Source organism: Petromyzon marinus, chromosome 66 (genome assembly GCF_048934315.1).
Source record: "Petromyzon marinus isolate PM22_M1 ecotype Great Lakes invasive population chromosome 66, UKy_Petmar_22M1.pri1.0, whole genome shotgun sequence".
Classification (NCBI taxonomy): Eukaryota; Metazoa; Chordata; class Hyperoartia; order Petromyzontiformes; family Petromyzontidae; genus Petromyzon; species Petromyzon marinus.
In genome coordinates, this window is record NC_133732.1 from 3,163,404 (window position 1) to 3,185,869 (window position 22,466).

The window sequence follows — 22,466 nt, forward strand, 5'->3', positions numbered from 1 at the left end:
CGGTGCGGGCTCCCGGTGAGGGAGCGAGAGGGAGCCAGGGTTACCTTGGGGCACGATACGCCGGTGGACCTGCCGACACGCGACCGGACGATATTGGAGGAGGGGCCACCGGTGAGCGGGGCCTGCGGGGCGGTCACGTGGTCCACAGGAGCTCCCGGGAACCTTCAAGAAGGAGCCCGAGAGAGGCCTGGAAGGTGGGCGTGGTTTTCTTTCTTGTGCCAGTGTGAGGAAGATCCTCGTCGGGGAGAAGAAGAAGAAGCCTCTAGCCACGCGGTCCGGGACCCGGCTCGTGGTCCGGACCGGGATAGCGAACCGTGTCTAGTTCTGCCCCCAGCGTGGCCTAGACGGGCATTCGAGACCCCGGGTGTAGATCACGCTGCGTTGCGTGTTAGCGCGTAACTAGTAGTGTCGCTCCCAAGATAACGTCTGCGACTCAGTTGGGCTCACCGCACGCGCATCGAAACGGCTGTACGCCGTATGTACCTGAAATCTCAAATTTCCCTGCACAAGAATCCGGGGTGAGCCGTATGGGTTGACAGCTATGGGTGATTTTCCTGGGTCTTTCGCTAAAGTCACGTAGATAGGTTCTGTTTACGTGGCAACCATTGCTAGGTTGGCTGTTTTAACGACGCGTTTACATATTTACGCGATTCTAACCCCAAAGCAACAACAACAACAAAAAACCTCTATCACGGATGATATTGGTCGCGAAAGCCTACGCGTTAGAGCGATTGGTTAACGCTGTTAAAAATATTGCTGTACCCTCACAGCGCATAGTGGGTGTATATAGGGGGGGGCGGGGGGAGGGCTTCTAAATGGACAATGCTGAAGAGCCATGAACCACCCACCTGGGAACAATAGCCCACAGTGACGCCTAGGGGACATCCATAAATGACATCACGCGATTTTGAACGATTTTTGACTCCCCCTCCCCCCCCCCCTTCGTCACGCGGCGTCACAAAGTCAGACCCCTCCCCCTCCTCAAATATGACGTCACAAAGCTCTTCCCCCCCCCCCCAAAAAAAATATCTAAAACATGCTTCAAATCGCTTTAAAACTATTGTCATTGCAGTTGCGTAGTTAATGTGGCGCTGCAGGTCGTGTCGGCCTTGCTAACAGCTCCTATCCCAACAGTCTGTTCAGGCTATTTGGGGGGATCATTGTCATTTGGTGGGTTGTGGATGGGTACACGTTGTGTGGGCTGGTTGGGCTGGGTGGGCTGTGTATTCATTCACTGTCTTGTCGAATTGTTTCCCGACGTCTCTGGGAATCCGTTGGTTATTGATTCCAATGCCCCGCATAGCAATCTCAACAATGGAGCAAGTTTCGAAAATGTATTTATTACAATCGTTATGTTACCAGGTGAGGCCCTCTGAACTGTATAGCTCTTTTTCAGAAGTGACCTGGCAATCACAAATGGTAACCCAACGAAGTGGCGCATCATGTGGAAGGAAATGTATCGCAGCCAAATACTCCCAAAAAAAGAGCAACACTTTTCTCAATTTGGAGGGTAAGCCGGAGTCCCCACGAGAAAAATCCACGCGACCACGTTGAGAGAGAACTCCAAACATAGAGAGAGCAGTCATCAGAGTCTGCGTGGAACCCCGCGACCTCCTGCATACCAGGCGAGGTAATTGACAACATGAGCCACCGTGGCACACCCTGGATCGTTCAGGATCCCCTCCAGCTCCACACGCAAGCAAGGGAACAAGTAGGGCTAGTTTTTATTGCTCCCGGTGAGACAGCGCCTCGGTGGACTTGTCAGCAGACACGCGCATCTCGGTGTTAGCTTAAAAATGCAAGGACACCACCACATGACATTTTCGACATCAGTTTGCGACCACGGCGACAGGGTTTCTTAAATGCAAGTGCTCGCGAACTACCACAGTCCCATTATTCTACCTTGACCAGTCCTCCCGCGCTCGAATATAAATGAGGGTGCTTGCCCGCATGAGCCCGATGATCGGTAACAAAAAACATGCCCGGCGTGATGTAGATAGCGCGAACCATTCCAATCATCAGGAGCGTGCGGTTTGTTCACCGTCTGATTTGCGTTTGAGTTGGGGAGGTGACTTAAACAAATGCGGCGAGAACGAGGCCAATCCAAAACAGACTCAATTACGAGCCGGACGTGATGTCTCGGCAGTGAGCGGAGAAACCGTGCTGATCGAAACACACGGAGAAAAAAATTATCCGGTCTGACTGCAATTACTTCTCACTTTCTAATGGTGATGCTTCTTTCCATCCTTCTTGCCGTGCTTTCCCTCCCCGCCATGCTCCTCGGATGAGGAGCTATCCCCGTGTTTCTCCTTCTTCTTCTTCTCGGGCACGGGAGGGGGGCTCGTGACCCTGCCGACAAAGAGCAGAGCGCCCGTCTCGTCGTCTCTGATGAGGAAGACGAACGGTCTGTCCACCTTCAGCTCCTCGGAATGCTGCACGGACATGAGGCTGATCATGATCCCCGTGGCGGCCGTGGCCTTGACTCCCTCCTCGTTGAGGGTCATGGTGGCACGGTGGATGACCTTGGAGACACGGAGAGGAATGTCCGAGATCTTGCTGAGGTCCGGAGTCTTGAAGAGATCTCCAAGACCTGGGTCATGGGTGGGTGGGAGGGAGGGAGGAGGCACACAGAGAGGGGTCAGAAGCTTTCAGGGAAAAATTTAGGATCCATTTTCATCATCATCATCATCATCCTCTACACCTCCGGTCTTTGTCTAACGTTTTCCCCTCGCCTGCTTATCCCCTATCTTCCCCCCTTTATTCAGTTCGTTACGGGCGTGTCTTCGCTCAAACGGCGTCCTTTGCAAGAGCGTTTGAGATCTCATGAGTGAAGACAGATTCGTAAAGACCGGAAAAGGGGACAGAAGTTTTAAGTAAACAATTGAGGGTCCAACATCAACATCATCATCATCATCTCCACCATCAACATCGTCGTAGTCGTCGTCGTGAGGTTTTAATCTCAACAACACCTTTCCCTTATAAGGCACTAAATTAAGCAAGCAAACAAATTGATGGCACCCGAAGCAATGCGACTAGTACGACTTAAGACTTAGGGAGAGTGTGGAAAGTTACCATCGGAAAATATAGATTCATCATAATTCAATAATTAAGCGCACGCATTTGTATCGAGCTCGAGTTTTTTTCTTTTTCGTTCACTCTCAAGAGAGAGAGAGAGAGGGAGACACCGAATGATTCATAGGAGCGGGAAAACCACAGATAGGTGGGAAGCAGTCAGAAGCAGAACTGGCAACAACGATGAACTCAGCTCTGTGGCCCTAAACTCATGGGCAAAGTTTGTTTGAGAATGGGAGGCACGGCGGGGGGGGGGGGGCAACGCCACCCCCACTCCATTCCCAAACGGGACACCTATAAACATTGATTTTCAGTAGTTTACAATTAAGATTATAAGTAGATTATATGCACCCGCGATCCTTAATGTAAGGGGACAAAGCGAACCCCCTGCCTGCACCCCCAAATATTGAAGTCAAACTCTGCCTTTGCCGAGAACAAACTAAAACTAAACCATTTTCCATGTTACCAGGGTGTCATGCCCCCACGGAGCTGCTTTTTAGCTTTGTTTCAGAAGCGACTCTGGCCATCACAAATGATAGCAGTGGCTCATCATCATCATCATCGTCGTCGTCGTAATTCTAAACGCGTGACGTTGATTCTAAATGTGGAGGGGAAAACCCGGAGGGACCCGCAGAGAAACCCACACAGTGACCTCCACGGGAAGAGATGGAGGTCATGCTGAGTCCACTTAGGAGCGCTCCGATTGGCCGAAGTTGGCGGCCGCGTAATACCGTGAACATATCGTTCAAACAAAATATCGTGGGACCAATACTGAGAAAATTTCGATTTAAAGCTTTCGTGACTGCAAGGATTCATCTTCTTTGGTTCTTTCGGTAAAGTCACCACGTAGAATGATAATAAAATAATAAATTGATCAAATAAAATAACGCAATTAAATCTTCACGACGTTTCGGCCACAACACAAGCGGCCTTCATCAGGTGAAGGGACGAGACTGTCTGGAGGACAGCGCTGGAGCGAACAAAAGCGCTGCCCTCCAGACAGTCTCGTCCCTTCACCTGATGAAGGCCGCTTGTGTTGTGGCCGAAACGTCGTGAGAATTTTATTGTGTTATTTTATTTGATCAATTTATTATTTTATTCTCATTCTACGTGACTTTACCGAAAGAACCAAAGAAGATCAATACTGAGATATTCAACTAAAAATGTCTCAATTGATATTACTCATAGCAACGTATGTATGCACACCGAGCTTCTTTCGCACCGAACGTAGCCAACCGTGCCAATTGGAGGTGCGGGGAGAAGGACAACAAAGAAAACATGAAAAAGCAGTTCTAAAGAAATGAGATTTAAATGCAGATGATTGAAAAGTGCACGGCTCCAGTGGCTTCCTAATGCCATGAGGAAGAGCGCTCCAGACGGCCGCAGAAGCTGCGCATCTGAAAGCGCGGGACGTGGTTGACCGGTCTGTGTTCGGCGATTCGCTAAAAGGTGCCGCTTGCAAGGATGGATCAGAGTTTTGCGTGAACAGTTTGCGATTTTGGCAGAGGCTGCAAAAAAGAAAACCGCCCAGATTCAGGTTTGGAAAAAGTCTCAAACCCAGGACCTCACCGATGTCCGTCAGCGTCTGCTCGAGGTTGCTCTCGACGTCCAAGGAGATGAGGGGCAGATACAGGTCGATCTTCTTCTGCACGAGCGTCTCCTCCACCAGCGTGGTCACGAGCTGGGAGGAGAGCGACGACTCCAACGCGGACAGATTGGTGCTCACCGCGTCAGGGACGAACAGAAGCAGACTCGTGTTGCCCTGGAACTGAATTTGGGCGACCTGCGGGGTTTGGGGTGGGGGGGATCAGAATCGCCGGTGAGACGTTGAAAAGATCGCTTCTGTTCGTGTGCGTGTGCGTATATATACGTGCGTTTGTGGGGAGTGATAGTGAGTTGTAGTTGTGGGGAGTGATAGTGAGTTGTAGTTGTGGGGAGTGGTAGTGAGTTGTAGTTGTGGAGAGTGGTAGTGAGTTGTAGTTGTGGGAAGCGGTAGTGAGTTGTAGTTGTGGGGAGTGGTAGTGAGTTGTAGTTGTGGGGAGTGGTAGTGAGTTGTAGTTGTGGGAAGCGGTAGTGAGTTGTAGTTGTGGAGAGTGGTAGTGAGTTGTAGTTGTGGAGAGTGGTAGTGAGTTGTAGTTGTGGAGAGTGGTAGTGAGTGGGAGTTGTGGGGAGTGGTAGTGAGTTGTGGTTGTGGGGAGTGGTAGTGAGTTGTAGTTGTGGAGAGCGGTAGTGAGTTGTAGTTGTGGGGAGCGGTAGTGAGTTGTAGTTGTGGGGAGTGGTAGTGAGTTGTAGTTGTGGAGAGTGGTAGTGAGTTGTAGTTGTGGGGAGTGGTAGTGAGTTGTAGTTGTGTGGAGTGGTAGTGAGTTGTGGTTGTGGGGAGCGGTAGTGGGTTGTAGTTGTGGGGAGTGGTAGTGAGTTGTAGTTGTGTGGAGTGGTAGTGAGTTGTGGTTGTGGGCAGCGATAGTGAGTTGTAGTTGTGGGGAGTGATAGTGAGTTGTAGTTGTGGGGAGTAGTAGTGAGTTGTAGTTGTGGGGAGCGGTAGTGAGTTGTCGCTGTGGGGAGTGGTAGTGAATTGTAGTTGTGTGGAGTGACAATGAGTTGTAGTTGTGTGGAGTGGTAGTGAGTTGTAGTTGTGGAGAGTGGTAGTGAGTTGTGGTTGTGGGGAGCGGTAGTGGGTTGTAGTTGTGGGGAGTGGTAGTGAGTTGTCGTTGTGGGGAGTGGTAGTGAGTTGTAGTTGTGGGGAGTGGTAGTGAGTTGTAGTTGTGGGGAGTGATAGGGAGTTGTAGTTGTGGGGAGTGGTAGTGAGTTGTAGTTGTGTGGAGTGGTAGTGAGTTGTGGTTGTGGGGAGCGGTAGTGGGTTGTCACTGTGGGGAGTGGTAGTGAATTGTAGTTGTGGGGAGTGGTAGTGAGTTGTAGTTGTGTGGAGTGGTAGTGAGTTGTAGTTGTGGGGAGTGGTAGTGGGTTGTAGTTGTGGAGAGTGGTAGTGAGTTGTAGTTGTGGCGAGTGGTAGTGAGTTGTAGTTGTGGGGAGTGGTAGTGAGTTGTAGTTGTGGGGAGTGATAGTGAGTTGTCGTTGTGGGGAGTGGTAGTGAGTTTTAGTTGTGGGGAGTGATAGTGAGTTGTAGTTGTGGGGAGCGATAGTGAGTTGTAGTTGTGGGGAGTGATAGTGAGTTGTAGTTGTGGGGAGTGGTAGTGGGTTGTAGTTGTGGGGAGTGATAGTGAGTTGTAGTTGTGGAGAGTGGTAGTGAGTTGTAGTTGTGGGGAGTGATAGTGAGTTGTAGTTGTGTGGAGTGGTAGTGGGTTGCAGTTGTGGGGAGTGATAGTGAGTTGTAGTTGTGTGGAGTGGTAGTGGGTTGCAGTTGTGGGGAGTGGTAGTGAGTTGTAGTTGTGGAGAGTGGTAGTGAGTTGTAGTTGTGTGGAGTGATAGTGAGTTGTAGTTGTGTGGAGTGATAGTGAGTTGTAGTTGTGGGGAGTGATAGTGAGTTGTAGTTGTGGGGAGTGGTAGTGAGTTGTAGTTGTGTGGAGTGATAGTGAGTTGTAGTTGTGTGGAGTGGTAGTGAGTTGTAGTTGTGGGGAGTGGTAGTGGGTTGTAGTTGTGGGGAGTGATAGTGAGTTGTAGTTGTGGGGAGTGGTAGTGAGTTGTAGTTGTGTGGAGTGATAGTGAGTTGTAGTTGTGGGGAGTGATAGTGAGTTGTAGTTGTGTGGAGTGGTAGTGAGTTGTAGTTGTGGGGAGTGGTAGTGAGTTGTAGTTGTGGAGAGTGGTAGTGAGTTGTAGTTGTGGAGAGTGGTAGTGAGTTGTAGTTGTGGGGAGTGGTAGTGAGTTGTAGTTGTGGGAAGCAGTAGTGAGTTGTAGTTGTGGGGAGTGGTAGTGAGTTGTAGTTGTGGGGAGTGGTAGTGAGTTGTAGTTGTGGGGAGTGGTAGTGAGTTGTGGTTGTGGAGAGTGGTAGTGAGTTGTAGTTGTGGGGAGTGGTAGTGAGTTGTAGTTGTGGGGAGTGGTAGTGAGTTGTAGTTGTGGGGAGTGATAGTGAGTTGTAGTTGTGTGGAGTGGTAGTGAGTTGTAGTTGTGGAGAGTGGTAGTGAGTTGTGGTTGTGGGGAGTGGTAGTGAGTTGTAGTTGTGGGGAGTGGTAGTGGGTTGTAGTTGTGGGGAGTGGTAGTGAGTTGCAGTTGTGGGGAGTGATAGTGAGTTGTAGTTGTGGGGAGTGGTAGTGAGTTGTAGTTGTGTGGAGTGGTAGTGAGTTGTAGTTGTGGGGAGTGGTAGTGAGTTGCAGTTGGGGGGAGTGGTAGTGAGTTGTAGTTGTGGGGAGTGGTAGTGAGTTGTAGTTGTGGAGAGTGGTAGTGAGTTGTAGTTGTGGAGAGTGGTAGTGAGTTGTAGTTGTGGGGAGTGGTAGTGAGTTGTAGTTGTGGGGAGCGGTAGTGAGTTGTAGTTGTGGGGAGCGGTAGTGAGTTGTAGTTGTGTGGAGTGGTAGTGAGTTGTGGTTGTGGGCAGCGATAGTGAGTTGTAGTTGTGGGGAGTGGTAGTGAGTTGTCTTTGTGGGGAGTGGTAGTGAGTTGTAGTTGTGGGGAGTGGTAGTGAGTTGCAGTTGGGGGGAGTGGTAGTGAGTTGTAGTTGTGGGGAGTGGTAGTGAGTTGTATGTGTGGGGAGTGGTAGTGAGTTGTAATTGTGGAGAGTGGTAGTGAGTTGTAGTTGTGGGGAGTGGTAGTGAGTTGTAGTTGTGGGGAGTGGTAGTGAGTTGTAGTTGTGGGGAGTGGTAGTGAGTTGTATGTGTGGGGAGTGGTAGTGAGTTGTCGTTGTGGGGAGTGGTAGTGAGTTGTAGTTGTGGGGAGTGGTAGTGGGTTGTAGTTGTGGAGAGTGGTAGTGAGTTGTAGTTGTGGCGAGTGGTAGTGAGTTGTAGTTGTGGGGAGCGGTAGTGAGTTGTAGTTGTGGGGAGTGGTAGTGAGTTGTAGTTGTGGGGAGTGATAGTGAGTTGTAGTTGTGGGGAGCGACAGTGAGTTGTAGTTGTGGGGAGTGGTAGTGGGTTGTAGTTGTGGGGAGTGGTAGTGAGTTGTAGTTGTGGGGAGTGGTAGTGAGTTGTAGTTGTGGGGAGTGGTAGTGAGTTGTAGTTGTGGGGAGTGGTAGTGAGTTGTAGTTGTGGGGAGTGGTAGTGAGTTGTGGTTGTGGGGAGTGATAGTGAGTTGTAGTTGTGGAGAGTGGTAGTGAGTTGTAGTTGTGGGGAGTGGTAGTGAGTTGTAGTTGTGGAGAGTGGTAGTGAGTTGTAGTTGTGGGGAGTGGTAGTGAGTTGTAGTTGTGGGGAGTGGTAGTGAGTTGTAGTTGTGGGGAGTGGTAGTGAGTTGTAGTTGTGGGGAGTGGTAGTGAGTTGTAGTTGTGGGGAGTGGTAGTGAGTTGTAGTTGTGGCGAGTGGTAGTGAGTTGTAGTTGTGGGGAGTGGTAGTGAGTTGTAGTTGTGGGGAGTGGTAGTGAGTTGTAGTTGTGGTGAGCGGTAGTGAGTTGTGGTTGTGGGGAGTGGTAGTGAGTTGTAGTTGTGGGGAGCGGTAGTGAGTTGTAGTTGTGGGGAGTGGTAGTGAGTTGTAGTTGTGGGGAGTGGTAGTGAGTTGTAGTTGTGGGGAGTGATAGTGGGTTGTAGTTGTGGGGAGTGGTAGTGAGTTGTAGTTGTGGGGAGTGGTAGTGAGTTGTAGTTGTGGGGAGTGGTAGTGAGTTGTAGTTGTGGGGAGTGATAGTGAGTTGTAGTTGTGGGGAGTGGTAGTGAGTTGTAGTTGTGGGGAGTGGTAGTGAGTTGTAGTTGTGGGGAGTGGTAGTGAGTTGTAGTTGTGTGGAGTGGTAGTGAGTTGTAGTTGTGGGGAGTGGTAGTGGGTTGTAGTTGTGGGGAGTGGTAGTGAGTTGTAGTTGTGGGGAGTGGTAGTGGGTTGTAGTTGTGGGGAGTGGTAGTGGGTTGTAGTTGTGGGGAGTGGCAGTGAGTTGTAGTTGTGGGGAGTGGTAGTGAGTTGTAGTTGTGGAGAGTGGTAGTGGGTTGTAGTTGTGGGGAGTGACAGTGAGTTGTAGTTGTGGCGAGTGGTAGTGAGTTGTAGTTGTGGGGAGTGGTAGTGAGTTGTAGTTGTGTGGAGTGGTAGTGAGTTGTAGTTGTGGGGAGTGGTAGTGAGTGGGAGTTGTGGGGAGTGGTAGTGAGTTGTAGTTGTGGAGAGTGGTAGTGGGTTGTAGTTGTGGGGAGTGGTAGTGAGTTGTAGTTGTGGGGAGTGGTAGTGAGTTGTAGTTGTGGGGAGTGGTAGTGAGTTGTAGTTGTGGGGAGTGGTAGTGAGTTGTAGTTGTGGGGAGTGGTAGTGGGTTGTAGTTGTGGGGAGTGGTAGTGAGTTGTAGTTGTGGGGAGTGGTAGTGAGTTGTAGTTGTGGGGAGTGGTAGTGAGTTGTAGTTGTGGGGAGTGGTAGTGAGTGGGAGTTGTGGGGAGTGGTAGTGAGTTGTGGTTGTGGGGAGTGGTAGTGAGTTGTAGTTGTGGGGAGTGGTAGTGAGTTGTAGTTGTGGGGAGTGACAGTGAGTTGTAGTTGTGGGGAGCGGTAGTCGATTGTTGTTTGCGGTGATGGTGGTTGCGTAGGTTGTAGAATGTAGATGGTATGCTGGTGGTTGGGTGAGTTATGTTGGTGATTGTGTCGTGAGTGGTGGTGGGTTATGGGAGCAGTAGCGTGGCGGTTAGCGCTTTGCCGTGCTAGAAACCCGCCGACCGAAGTTAAATTCCCGCTCACTGCTGCCAATACCATTGACGAGTACATGAAGAGGTCCTGGGCCTCCACCCAGCCTCAAATGAGTATCTGGTGCAGTGTGTAAACAATGCCGCAAACCATGCCGGCCTTCATAGGTGCTCATTAACAGTACTTGCCCAAGCAGTTTGTTCAAGGCTATTCTTACTGCACTTGTTCAGCCAGGAAGTCTCACTTCGTCTAAGTTTTTATGATAGTAATTACGCTTCCTTATCCCAGGAAAATTCTAGAAGGAAAATCCCCCCTTAACGCGTGGCATTCACAAGACGCGTTTTCCCTTGAACGCGGTTTTTGCTGTCGATGGAACGTTTGTCGTTCCGCGTGAGTATAGCACGTGACAGACTGAGTACTCGCTAGCATGGGACGGACTAACTACTCACTACAATGCAAGTGTAACGTGGGACGGACTGACTACTCACTACAATGCAAGTCTAGCGTGGGACGGACTGACTACCCACTGCAATGCAAGTCTAGCGTGGGACGGACTGACTACTCACTACAATGCAAGTCTAGCGTGGGACGGACTGACTACTCACTACAATGCAAGTCTAGCGTGGGACGGACTAACTACTCACTACAATGCAAGTCTAGCGTGGGACGGACTAACTACTCACTACAATGCAAGTCTAGCATGGGACGGACTAACTACTCACTATAATGCAAGTCTAACGTGGGATGGACTGATTACTCACTATAATGCAAGTGTAACGTGGGACAGACTGACTACTCACTACAATGCAAGTCTAATGTGGGACGGACTGACTACTCACTATAATGCAAGTCTAACGTGGGATGGACTGATTACTCACTATAATGCAAGTGTAACGTGGGACGGACTGATTACTCACTATAATGCAAGTCTAGCGTGGGACGGACTGACTACTCACTACAATGCAAGTGTAACGTGGGACGGAACGGCACCCCCACTTGAAAAGTAATCTGTACATTTCAAAGCGTAATGTGCGCGTGTGCGTGTGTGCGCGTATGTGCGTGTGTTTGCGAGTATCTCAGACCGTGACTGGCAGGCTGGGGTGTCTCCCCTTCTTTATGGGGTAACCACTGGCAAACATGGTGGGGACCTGCGTCTCATTGCTTGGGCTCAGGTGGAACGGCCTTGGACTCGTAGACTCAACCTGGAAGGGTTTCAGCCACTTTCCTGTCCAGATTAAGAGAGTGGTAAAGGGGGGTGGGGTCGAGGGGGGGGGGGACCAGGTCAGTCTTCGGAGTTACGTATACAGACAGGCCTCGACTTACAAACACCCAACTTACGATCGTCTGCATTTACGAACCAGCTTCCATTAGAGATATATATTTTTAACATTGACTTAAAACGCGAATTCGCACTGGCAAACTGAACTGCGGTACTATTTTGTTCAGTGGAGCGATCCTCCTCGACATTTAATGAGTCAGCCTCGTGCATGTGTGTGTGTGTGTATTCCACCGTGTGTGTGTGTGTGTCTGTTTGTGGGGAGCCATAGTGCAATGGTGAGAAATCCAAGTTCAATTCCCGCTCACGACCAAAACCAGTGACGATTATCTCAATGGGTTTTGGGCCTCCCGACTCAGCTTCAAATGAGTACCTGGTGCGATGTGTGGAAGTGGACACTTGAGAGACAAAGGGCATGTTGCTGTCCACCCACCCCCTCGTGTGCTGTGCCGGCTTTGATTGGTGCACGCTAACAACACTTTCCCCCACAATCTGTCAAGGCTATACGGGGGATCTTTGTCTTGCGTGCGTGCATGTGTGTGTGTGTGTGTCTTGTCATCTCAGGCTGTGCTCGTGGGTTATGATAGCCAAGGCGGCCATTTTGTCATCTCAGGCTGTGCTCGTGGTTTAATGATAGCCAAGGCGGCCATTTTGTCATCTCGGGGTGTGCTCGTGGTTTAATGATAGCCAAGGCGGCCATTTTGTCATCTCAGGCTGTGATCATGGTTTATGATAGCCAAGGCGGCCATTTTGTCATCTCGGGCTGTGCTCGTGGTTTAATGATAGCCAAGGCGGCCATTTTGTCACTTCAGGCTGTGCTCGTGGGTTATGATAGCCAAGGCGGCCATTTTGTCATCTCAGGCTGTGCTCGTGGTTTAATGATATCCAAGGCGGCCATTTTGCTCCTCGGTCTGCCTTACCCTTGAAGAAAATGGCGCTCACGATAAAGAGCTGCAGTTCTTCGGGAAGCTCTTTGACGAAGTCTGGGATGTGTCCTTCCGTCTTTTCGGCCACCCACTTATTTATCAGTGCCACGTCTTCCTTCATGTTCCCGATCAATTTCTGCGGTTTGGCTTTGTAGTACTTCTCCACCGCGTCGAGGAATTGCTGCTTTATTGTGGCATCTGGTGGGCAACATTTTGATTAAGAAACAACAACAACAACAACAGCAACAAGGCAAATAAAAACCCGTCAAGTGAGTGCCCACGTTCTGGATGAACTTTGATTAAAACTCTGGACGAGAAGAAATTAGATCTCGTTCTGATTTCATGAGGCACTGCCATTATCTCTGAGCCATTATAAATCTTCACTTGTCTTACATGATACACACAAGGTCAGTGGAGAGCTTTAGCACAATGGTTAGTGCACTGTGTTACGAACCCTGCGAGTTGAGTTTTAATCCCTGTCATGGCTAGCATCAGTTGTGAGTGATATCTGAACTTGCCTGAATGGTGAAGTGTTAATGATCCAGCAATCCCCCATGGGGCCAACACTGTATTGGGAGGACTCATGTAGCAGTGGATTCAACAATGGCCAAATAATATAAGAGTAAATTTTGATTTAAAGCTTTCGTGACTGCAGTAATTCATATTCTTAGTTTTTTCGGTAAAGTCACGTTGAAGAGAAACAACAAAATAACAAAATATATATTGTTTTATATATATTTTGTTATTTTGTTGTTTCTCTTCAACGTGACTTTACCTAACCCAATATCTCAGTTTTGTTTTATATATATTTTGTTATTTTGTTGTTTCTCTTCAACGTGACTTTACCGAAAAAACTAAGAATATAATATAAGAGTAATCAGAAGAAGGCTCCTGCTTTCTAGTGGTTCTTTCTAGAGGCTTAACTCTTCACCCCCTTCACAAAAAAATATTTAGACGAATGTTAGATTCAGGGGAAAATAAACATTCATAGCCGAAGTTCAAAAGAGACAAATGGTAAAGATTTCGTTTCCAAGATGTTTGGCTTTGCAAGGACGGACTCCATTACACTTGTGCTACATCTGAGCTCTCTAAGCCCTTTTTAGAAAAAATGTTTCTAAATTAATTACAGCAGTCACTCACCCTTCTCGTCATTTGTGAGCATCATATCTATGCGAGACATTGGAGACTAGGCTGTGACCTTCAACTCCTTAAGCTCGAGAACCCAGTTTAGTCACAGGGGGCTGAATCCACAGATTCTAACCCAATATCTCAGTGGTGGCAGCTGCGTTTCTGACTCCCGAACCTCCCGGACTTTGTAAGCGATTCCCACATCATCACTGACGTTTGGCGGTGAAGATGCGGGCAGCGATGTTGGTGCTGTCACGGCCATGGTGCAGTTTGGAGACCAGGGCTTGGAAAGAGGCCTGAGGATTCGGGTCACGGAGGAATTGGAGACGCAGGGCGTTGGTGAGCTGGGTCTCTGTCTTATCGCCCGAGCCTAAGAAGCTCAGAGAGAGCAGCACGAGGCGGGAAAAAGGAGAGAGTTCGGGGATTAGTTTCACAATAACGGTGGTTGCAGAGTGGGGGCTCAAATTAAATGTGAGCCAAAACAATTAAACCAGCATGAGTTCATTTAGCAGCACGCGCAAAGATGCACGTTGCATGTCCAGAGGCACCCGGCCTTGTCCAGACCACCAGCTCAAAATAACTTAATGCGTGGCCATTGTCGTACTTTAGAACCCCTGACCCATGGAGCTGAGAAAATGTGGCCTCCCAGCAGGCAGTGAAATAAACACAGAGCTGTCAGCAGAAAGCATCTTCACTAGGACCCATCGGTGCAATTTACTAATATAATGAGCCAAGAATGTCCGTGTGTCCCGCGCGTGACGTCACTCCACGCCGACCAGCCCCCCCTCATTAATAATCATTAGCAGGTTACGTCCCCCCCCCCTCATTAATAATCATGAGCGGGTGACGTTACTCCACATCGAACAGCCTCCGTCATGAATAATTATCATGAATAGGTGACGTCCTCCAAATGGACACCCCCCCGCCATTAATAATAATTAGTGGCTGACGTCACTCCACATGGGGGGGGGGGGGGGGTGCGAGGCGCCTCTTCCCTCCTCCTCAGCGTCAACTCACAACCCTCACTACAAAGGCAGAACCCTCACGTCACGTGATCTCCGTGACGCTGTTGTTGAGACATCGAAGTAAAAAGGACGTCGTGATGTACAAGGGATTATAACCTTTAAATGAAATAGGTCTGTGTCACGGCGGCCTTACAAAATGCACACGAATCGTTGCGATGAATATATCACATCGCGGTCTGATTTTCGCTTGCAAGTTTCAGATTTACCGCAATACGCCCTTCCTTGGACGGGCAAAAGGGTAGTGTCTCAATATTCACTCCTACAGAATTCCACTGGGAGCCCCGTATATAGAGATGACTTAACTTCATACGAATGAGGACCCCGCTATCACTTGCCTAAAGGAAACAATAGTTGACATTTGTGAATATTGGTTTTCCAGCCTGTATCCTTTTTTTTCTGTTACGATGGAGTTTTTGTCATTTACAAATATAAATTGCAAGTTCACTCAATAATTTCGAGTGTGTGTGGCACGATATGTCTAAAGGAGGACTGAAATAAGACCCCCCCTCCGTTTAAAATTGTGAAAGAAATAAAGTCTATTTCCTAGGTCGTGCAACTTACTAATTTGTGAAGTGTAAGATGATCTCGCTCAGGATGGTCAAGTAACGTACCGGTCAGCCCCTTAGCAGTGCCCTACCTTATTAAAGACCAACTGAAACCTGATTGGTCACCCCGTGCCCCATATAAATCTCAACGTTCATCCTACAAAGTCCCATCACAAGGGGAGAAACGCAAGCGAATAAACGTCTTTTGTGTGCCCGGATTGCAACGCCTTTACGCCGTATGGCCGTGAAGACGTGGCATGCTGTGCGTTAGTGGAGGTCTCAGTGTGCACGTGCTGTGGTGTGCACGTGCTGCTATGGTGGAGTGCGCACGTGCTGTGGTGGGAGTGTGCACGTGGTGTCAGGAGTGTGCACATGTTGCTATGGTGGAGTGTGCACGTGCTGTGGTGGGAGTGTGCACGTGGTGTCAGGAGTGTGCACATGTTGCTATAGTGGAGTGTGCACGTGCTGTGGTGGGAGTGTGCACGTGCTGTGGTGGGAGTGTGCACGTGCTGCTATGGTGGAGTGTGCACGTGCTGTGGTGGGAGTGTGCACGTGCTGTGGTGGGAGTGTGCACGTGCTGCTATGGTGGGAGTGTGCACGTGCTGTGGTGGGAGTGTGCACGTGCTGCTATGGTGGGAGTGTGCACGTGCTGTGGTGGGAGTGTGCACGTGCTATGGTGGGAGTGTGCACGTGCTGTGGTGGGAGTCTGCACTGCTGCTATGGTGGAGTGTACACGTGCTGCCTGCAGGTCCCCTGGGGAAGTGCACAAATACATCTCTCGATCCTGTGGAAGTCATCACGGGCCCAACGCAGCGTCTTTTTTCTCCGCATCATACCCGAGCACTGGGGCGATGTATATATATATTTTTATGTGTAGGGTCGAGTCTGGTTGCTATCTCATCAGTCTGGAAGGGCAACGCACGTGTCATAGCAATACAACTGGGAAACGTGCACGCTGCTTATACGACTCCACGTATAACTTGCCGGTGGACCAAGATCAAAATTACGAACAAAGATCGGTGGCTGAGAGCGACTTCGGTTGCTTCGCAAAGCGGAACGAAATGCAGCGTGAGAAACGGAGCGATGCCTTTACAGGGGGAAGATTTTCAATCGGTGCACTTTGCCTGTTAAAACGTGTACATGGAGAAGGAAACATGGAACAAGCTGTGATTAAGCGTGGAGTGATTCTGATGGAAAAGAGACAGAAAACTGGAACTCGTAGAGTAGAAATATCACGCAAGTCGTAGAGACCATATTCACTGTTAAGAACAATTAGTGGGCTTGGGGCAGGACACGTCAATGAAGCTCGTGCGGGGCCTGTAAAATATTATAAAGAAGCCCTAAATATATATATTTAAAAAAAAAGCACTTCCATATTCAAACACATACATTTTAAACTTGCATAGTAAAGTATTTTTTTCATTTGCTCTACAGCCAGATAATACGACAAATCGCTGGCCTTAAAAGCCCCAGTCGTTCATAAAAGTTGAAGGCGGTATAGTAATATAGTAATAGAGCAAGTGCAGAATCACTGAACCGGAATAGACAGCATGAAAGCATATTCTTGGTTCTTTCGGTAAAATCACGTAGAAAGGAAACAATAAAATAATAAAAATATGAAACAATAAAATTCTCACGACGTTTCGACTGCAACACAAGCAATCATCAGGTGTTAAAACCACAGCAAGAAAATTTGAAAAAAGTGGCGGGTTTTATTTGACGTTAGCACCACGGAGAGCGATTTGTCAGTTATTCAGATGGACGAGTCCATCGATGTTCGGAAAAGCGGAGGGGGGGAGACGAAAATAATGGATGTGGTCTGAAAGCCACCGTAAGCGTGAACAATCAATTAAGACCCGAAGTGGTTTATCAAATCCTTCCGATGATTGCTAAGCCAGAATCCATCTTCTCGGTTGAAATTGTCTCCGTGTGTTTGTAAACGTCGTGAGAATTTTATTGGTTGATATTTTTATTATTTCATTGTTTCCCTTCAACGCGGCGGTGACTTTTGCCGAAAGAACCAAGCACATGAATCCCTGCAGTCACGAAAGCTTCAAATCGAAGCTTGAAAGCATTTAGCAAGGGGGCCCTTGAAAGTCCGGCGGCCTTCGCAGCATTTTGCCACTACTTCTGCTACGCGGATCGTCCGGCACTGGTCATGGACAGAAGAAACCATGGCCAATGGTCGAGACTCCTCACGGAGTTGCAGCAGAAACAGGAAGGGCACCGCGAGGAGCCGCGCCCGTCATGGAGATGAGTCGAGGCGACACGGCTTCGTGCAGCAGGAGCTAAGCGGAACGTCAGCGTCGGCGCCGGCTTCGGGGAGGCATTCATCCAGCGGTGGGACTGAGCTCACGGGGGGAGCTTCCTCTCACCGGCCAGGAGCATCATGAGCGCCGCAGAGGTGGTGAGAGGCGAGAAGAGGACATTCTGGCCCGGTGAGGCCTCGCCAAGTTTGTGGAAGAATTGGAAGCCGAAGTCCCCCTGGGAACCCGCGAGGCGAGACACCACGAACGGAGAGATGGCCTGGGAGGGTGAGGGCGTGGAGAGAGGGGACCGTGAGGCGTAGTGAGTGTGTGGGGGACGGGGAGCAGCGGTGATGGTGAAGGTTATGAGTGCGGCGCTGATGGGTTTAAAATTTATGGTGGTGATGATTGAAAAAAATGATGATGATGATGATGGTTATGAGTGTGGTGCTGATGGATTCAAAATTGATGGTGGTGGTGATGTTTTTTTTTTAATGTTGGTGAATCTGATTCTCAAAATGGCGATTGCTGGTGGTGGTGAAATTTAACTCCACAATTTCATGGCATGATGCAGTTTGCTCCGGACGCGACCTCTTACCGGCTTCGCCGAGACGGGAGGGGCGCCCTGTGAGGGGGCGGCGGGGAAAGGGAAGAGTGGGATCGTGAGGCGAGTCGTAGGATCCCATATTTATCCAAGAGGTCAAACGCCGGCTCGTTGCGACACGTGATGCATTGCCTCTTTCACAAGGGGCGACGTGATTTACATCAAGCCATTTAGAATGCAACAGAATTGTAAATGGTGTGGCTTGGCTCTCCAACACACAACCGGTGTGCTGTACTAGTATACTACACTATACACTACACTATATACTACACTACACACTACACTATACACTACACTACACACTATACACTACACTATACACTACACTATACACTACACTAGTATACTACACTATACACTACACTATACACTACACTATATACTACACTATACACTACACTATACACTACACTAGTATACTACACTATACACTACACTATACACTACACACTATACACTAGTGCTGTACTAATATACTACACTATACACTACACTATACACTACACTATACACTACACACTACACTATACACTATACTATACACTACACTATACACTACACTACTATACACTACATTATACACTACACTACACTATATACTAATGCTATACTAGTGACGAATTGGCCACGTTCTGTTTACGTGACAACCCTTACTAGTTGGCTGTGTCGGGTGGTGTCGGGTTTTAACGACACATTTATACATTCACGCGATCTGTCCCCCCCCCCCCCAAAAAAAAAACCTCTATCATAAACAACATTAAATCTGACAAATACAGCCCGTATCCATAATCTACAACGCGGTTGTTGCGTTCCTGAAGAGCACCACGTTATGGAAAATTGCGTTATAACAATGAATATGTGGTGAAAGCACAGTCGCCGATAGCTCGTGCGATGCGTACGCAGGCTGCGAGCAAAGACTGAGGCGTGTGGGTAGCATCGAGACTCATCCAGCAGCATCCCATCTTGTGCGATGGCGATGATGATGATGCTGCTGCTTACGCCGATGGCAGCCGTACAAATCGTTTATTCCTACTCGCGCGAGCTCGCTCCGTCCGCTCGATCGCCGTTACATCCAATTCGCATCCGCGTTATAACAAAACAAAAAAAAACGTGTTCCCTAATACAGGGTAGTCCTCTACTTACGATGGAGATGCGTAAGTCGAAAATATCGTAAGTCGAACCTTAGCCTACCCAGGAGTCTAAAAGAATGGTGATAATTTAGCAAAACAGAGCAACTTACAGTACCGTACTGTATAAACTATATACTGTATGTATGTATTAATAACAATGCTGTATTGTACAGTAAAATGTAAAGTAAAAAAAAACAAGGTTGAATTCTTAGCCCACCTATATGATTGCTTGTGTTTTTTTCAGGAAACAATCCTATCTGCTATATATTAAAAAAAACTTTCAGCATGCATTGAACGTATCGTACCGTGGTAACCCTGAAATCCCAACGTACAGCATCGTACCTGGTAACGCTGCCGCGTTTGCGTGCCACGCGAAATAAATAAAAAAAATATTTTACAATTTTGTCGTGTCGCTATCGTAAGATCGGATTTATCGTAAGTCGGGGACCGTCGTAAGTCGGGGACTATCTGTGGATTCATTGTGTGACATCCAATTCGCGTGATGAAAACGACGCGTTATAGGAGAACAGACTTTTACGGGCTATGTCAATCACTATTTTTGCACGCTTGAGACGTTTAATGAAATGAAGCGTTATGGAAAGTAGATGGGGGGAGGGAGGGGAAGAGTTGGCAATAGACGATACTTCCTGAGATGTGGACAGATCATCTGGAGGCAGAGAAAGGGAAACGGGAAAACTAAAAAATGTCCACACGAACGCATTTACGACGACCTCGGTGAGCCTTAGATTTTTTTTAAAAAAAGTAATATTTCCAAAAAACTTTTTTTAAAAAAAAAAATCACGCTTTAATGGAATGTACCGTACTAGTAATGGACACAACTCCAGGGAGTGGCCTCGGAGCCTTTGGCACGACGCCAGGGGACCGCGTGGTGATTGACAGCCAACGTGAGTTGAGCGTGGACAATTAGACGCAAGCCGAAACATAACGTGTAACAAATAATGTGTTACAAATTATATATATATTTTTTTAATTTTGCACGATAGAATCTAGTATTGTCATCGGTGTGAAGTAAGTATATCAAGTTTGCAGTCGATACCACATCGGGAAGTGGGTAAAAATTGAGTTACAAGATTTGAAGATACAACGACAACAGAGTGAGTGAAATAAAAGCGTATAAAAGAAAATTTTAAAATCTATGTTTTTATTTTTTATTTTTTATGATAGAATCTATTATTGTCATCGGTGTGACATAAGTATACCAAGTGTGCAGTCGATACCACATCGGGAAGCGGGTTAAAGCTGAGTTACAAGATTTGAAGATACAACGACGACAACAGACAGAGAGTGAGTGAAATAAAAGCGTGTAAAATAAATACATTCTTCGCAATCAGTTTCAGGTTTTGTAAGAATAATTACATTCACATTGTAGCTTTCAAACAAGGATCTCAAACCGCTGCACAGGACACAGCAGCGGCAACAGACACTCAGCAAAATAAAATAATGACGACATTATAAATACAATTTTTTTTTTAGAATCCATTCACGAAATAAAGCAAAAGTTTAATTGGCCGGAAGCGTATGAATAGGTTTTAAGACGCATTTTTTTTTTAAATGTCCACAAATTCGCGAGTTAGCTAAATAATAAATTCCATTTAAGCCTCAAAGTATTCGTCACTCTCGTAGAGACGGAGAGAGAGAGATCGACCGACTCAGAGGCGCTAAGAGGAAGGAGCCACAGGACGAGCGGGCGGGGGGGTAGCCACGTGATGAGCCGACGGCAACAATTGCCTAAGCTCTGCGGACCTCTATATGTTAAAGTTTGAGCGACCGATTGATACGTGTTTACATCCATAATAAAGGTTTTTGGGTTAGATCGTGTAAGTATGAATGTGTGGTAAACCCTCCACGACCCCGACATAGCCATTAAGGTTTGTCACGTAAACAATGCGCCAATTAGTTCACTACTTTAGCCCACCGGTGTGCTGGAGAGTAAATCTACGACATTTACAATTCTAATCCTGCACCTCCGATTATATCATAGACTCACATAGACAGCCATAGACTCATCACAGCGAGACCCACAGACTCACACAGAGACTCACAGACTCACACAGAGACCCATAGACTCATCACACAGAGACCCACAGACTCACACAGAGACTCACAGACTCACACAGAGACCCACAGTCTCACACAAAGACCCACAGACTCACATAGACACCCATAGACTCATCACACAGAGACCCACAGACTCACACAGAGACTCACAGACTCACACAGAGACCCACAGACTCGCACAGAGACCCATAGACTCACCACACAGAGAGCCATAGACTCACCACACAGAGATCCACAGACTCACCACACAGAGACACCCACAGACTCACCACACAGAGACCCATAGACTCACCACACAGAGACCCACAGACCCACAACACAGAGACACCCACAGACTCACCACACAGAGACACCCACAGACTCACCACACAGAGACCCACAGACTCACCACACAGAGACCCACAGACTCATCACACAGAGACCCATAGACTCACCACACAGAGACCCACAGACTCGCCACACAGAGACCCATAGACTCACCACACAGAGACCCACAGACTCACCACACAGAGACCCACAGACTCATCACTCAGAGACACCCACAGACTCACCACACAGAGACCCACAGACTCACCACACAGAGACCCACAGACTCACCACACAGAGACACCCACAGACTCACCACACAGAGACACCCACAGACTCACCACACAGAGACACCCACAGACTCACCACACAGAGACACCCACAGACTCACCACACAGAGACACCCACAGACTCACCACACAGAGACACCCACAGACTCACCACACAGAGAGCCCCATAGACTCACCACACAGAGACACCCACAGACTCACCACACAGAGACCCACAGACTCACCACACAGAGACCCACAGACTCATCACTCAGAGACACCCACAGACTCACCACACAGAGACCCACAGACTCACCACACAGAGACCCACAGACTCATCACTCAGAGACACCCACAGACTCACCACACAGAGACCCACAGACTCACCACACAGAGACCCACAGACTCACCACACAGAGACACCCACAGACTCACCACACAGAGACACCCACAGACTCACCACACAGAGACACCCACAGACTCACCACACAGAGACCCACAGACTCACCACACAGAGACCCACAGACTCATCACTCAGAGACACCCACAGACTCACCACACAGAGACCCACAGACTCACCACACAGAGACACCCACAGACTCACCACACAGAGACCCATAGACTCACCACACAGAGACCCACAGACTCACCACACAGAGACACCCACAGACTCACCACACAGAGACACCCACAGACTCGCCACACAGAGACCCATAGACTCACCACACAGAGACCCACAGACTCACCACACAGAGACCCACAGACTCATCACTCAGAGACACCCACAAACTCACCACACAGAGACCCACAGACTCACCACACAGAGACACCCACAGACTCACCACACAGAGACACCCACAGACTCACCACACAGAGACACCCACAGACTCAAGCGGTCGCGTTAGATCACAACCGCTCCACACAAACCCACGATTGCATCCGGCGCGAACTCTCACCGGCTTTGTGTGTCCGTGATGATCCGCGAATCCCAGGGAGAGAATGGTGACGAGGAGTGAGACGAAGAGAGGGGAGAGGCGAGCCATGTTGACGGTCGCTCTACAAACAGAGGAGGGCGTGGGGTTACAGAGCAACACGGGGAGACCCCCTCCCTACCTTGCATCATGCTAAGTCCGCCTATTGAAATGCAAATTGTTGTGCCAATTCCTTTGTCAAGGCACCTTAATTA

General features: G+C 48.5%; 1 protein-coding gene across 1 annotated transcript; it reads right to left on the reverse strand.

The window, feature by feature from the left end:
* Positions 1-1,320: 1,320 nt before the first annotated feature.
* LOC103091834 (pigment epithelium-derived factor) lies at positions 1,321-22,362 on the reverse strand. Its single transcript, XM_032980372.2, has 8 exons — positions 22,237-22,362; positions 17,491-17,517; positions 17,022-17,172; positions 13,291-13,446; positions 11,943-12,146; positions 10,829-10,971; positions 4,642-4,855; positions 1,321-2,590 (listed from the first exon to the last, which is right to left on the reverse strand). The coding sequence occupies exons 1-8, from the start codon at positions 22,321-22,323 to the stop codon at positions 2,223-2,225; spliced, it is 1,350 nt and encodes a 449-aa protein (XP_032836263.2). The 5' UTR covers positions 22,324-22,362; the 3' UTR covers positions 1,321-2,222.
* Positions 22,363-22,466: the final 104 nt, after the last annotated feature.

Excerpts from the sequence above, each read along its gene's own strand:
- LOC103091834 (XM_032980372.2), bottom strand. The coding sequence starts at position 22,323 with ATGGCTCGCCTCTCCCCTCTCTTCGTCTCACTCCTCGTCACCATTCTC. Across the intron at positions 13,447-17,021 it reads GCTCATGATGCTCCTGGCCG|GCTCGGGCGATAAGACAGAG; the intron begins GTGAGAGGAAGC and ends TGAGCTTCTTAG. Across the intron at positions 4,856-10,828 it reads ACCCCAGCCTGCCAGTCACG|GTCGCCCAAATTCAGTTCCA; the intron begins GTCTGAGATACT and ends CAAACCCCGCAG.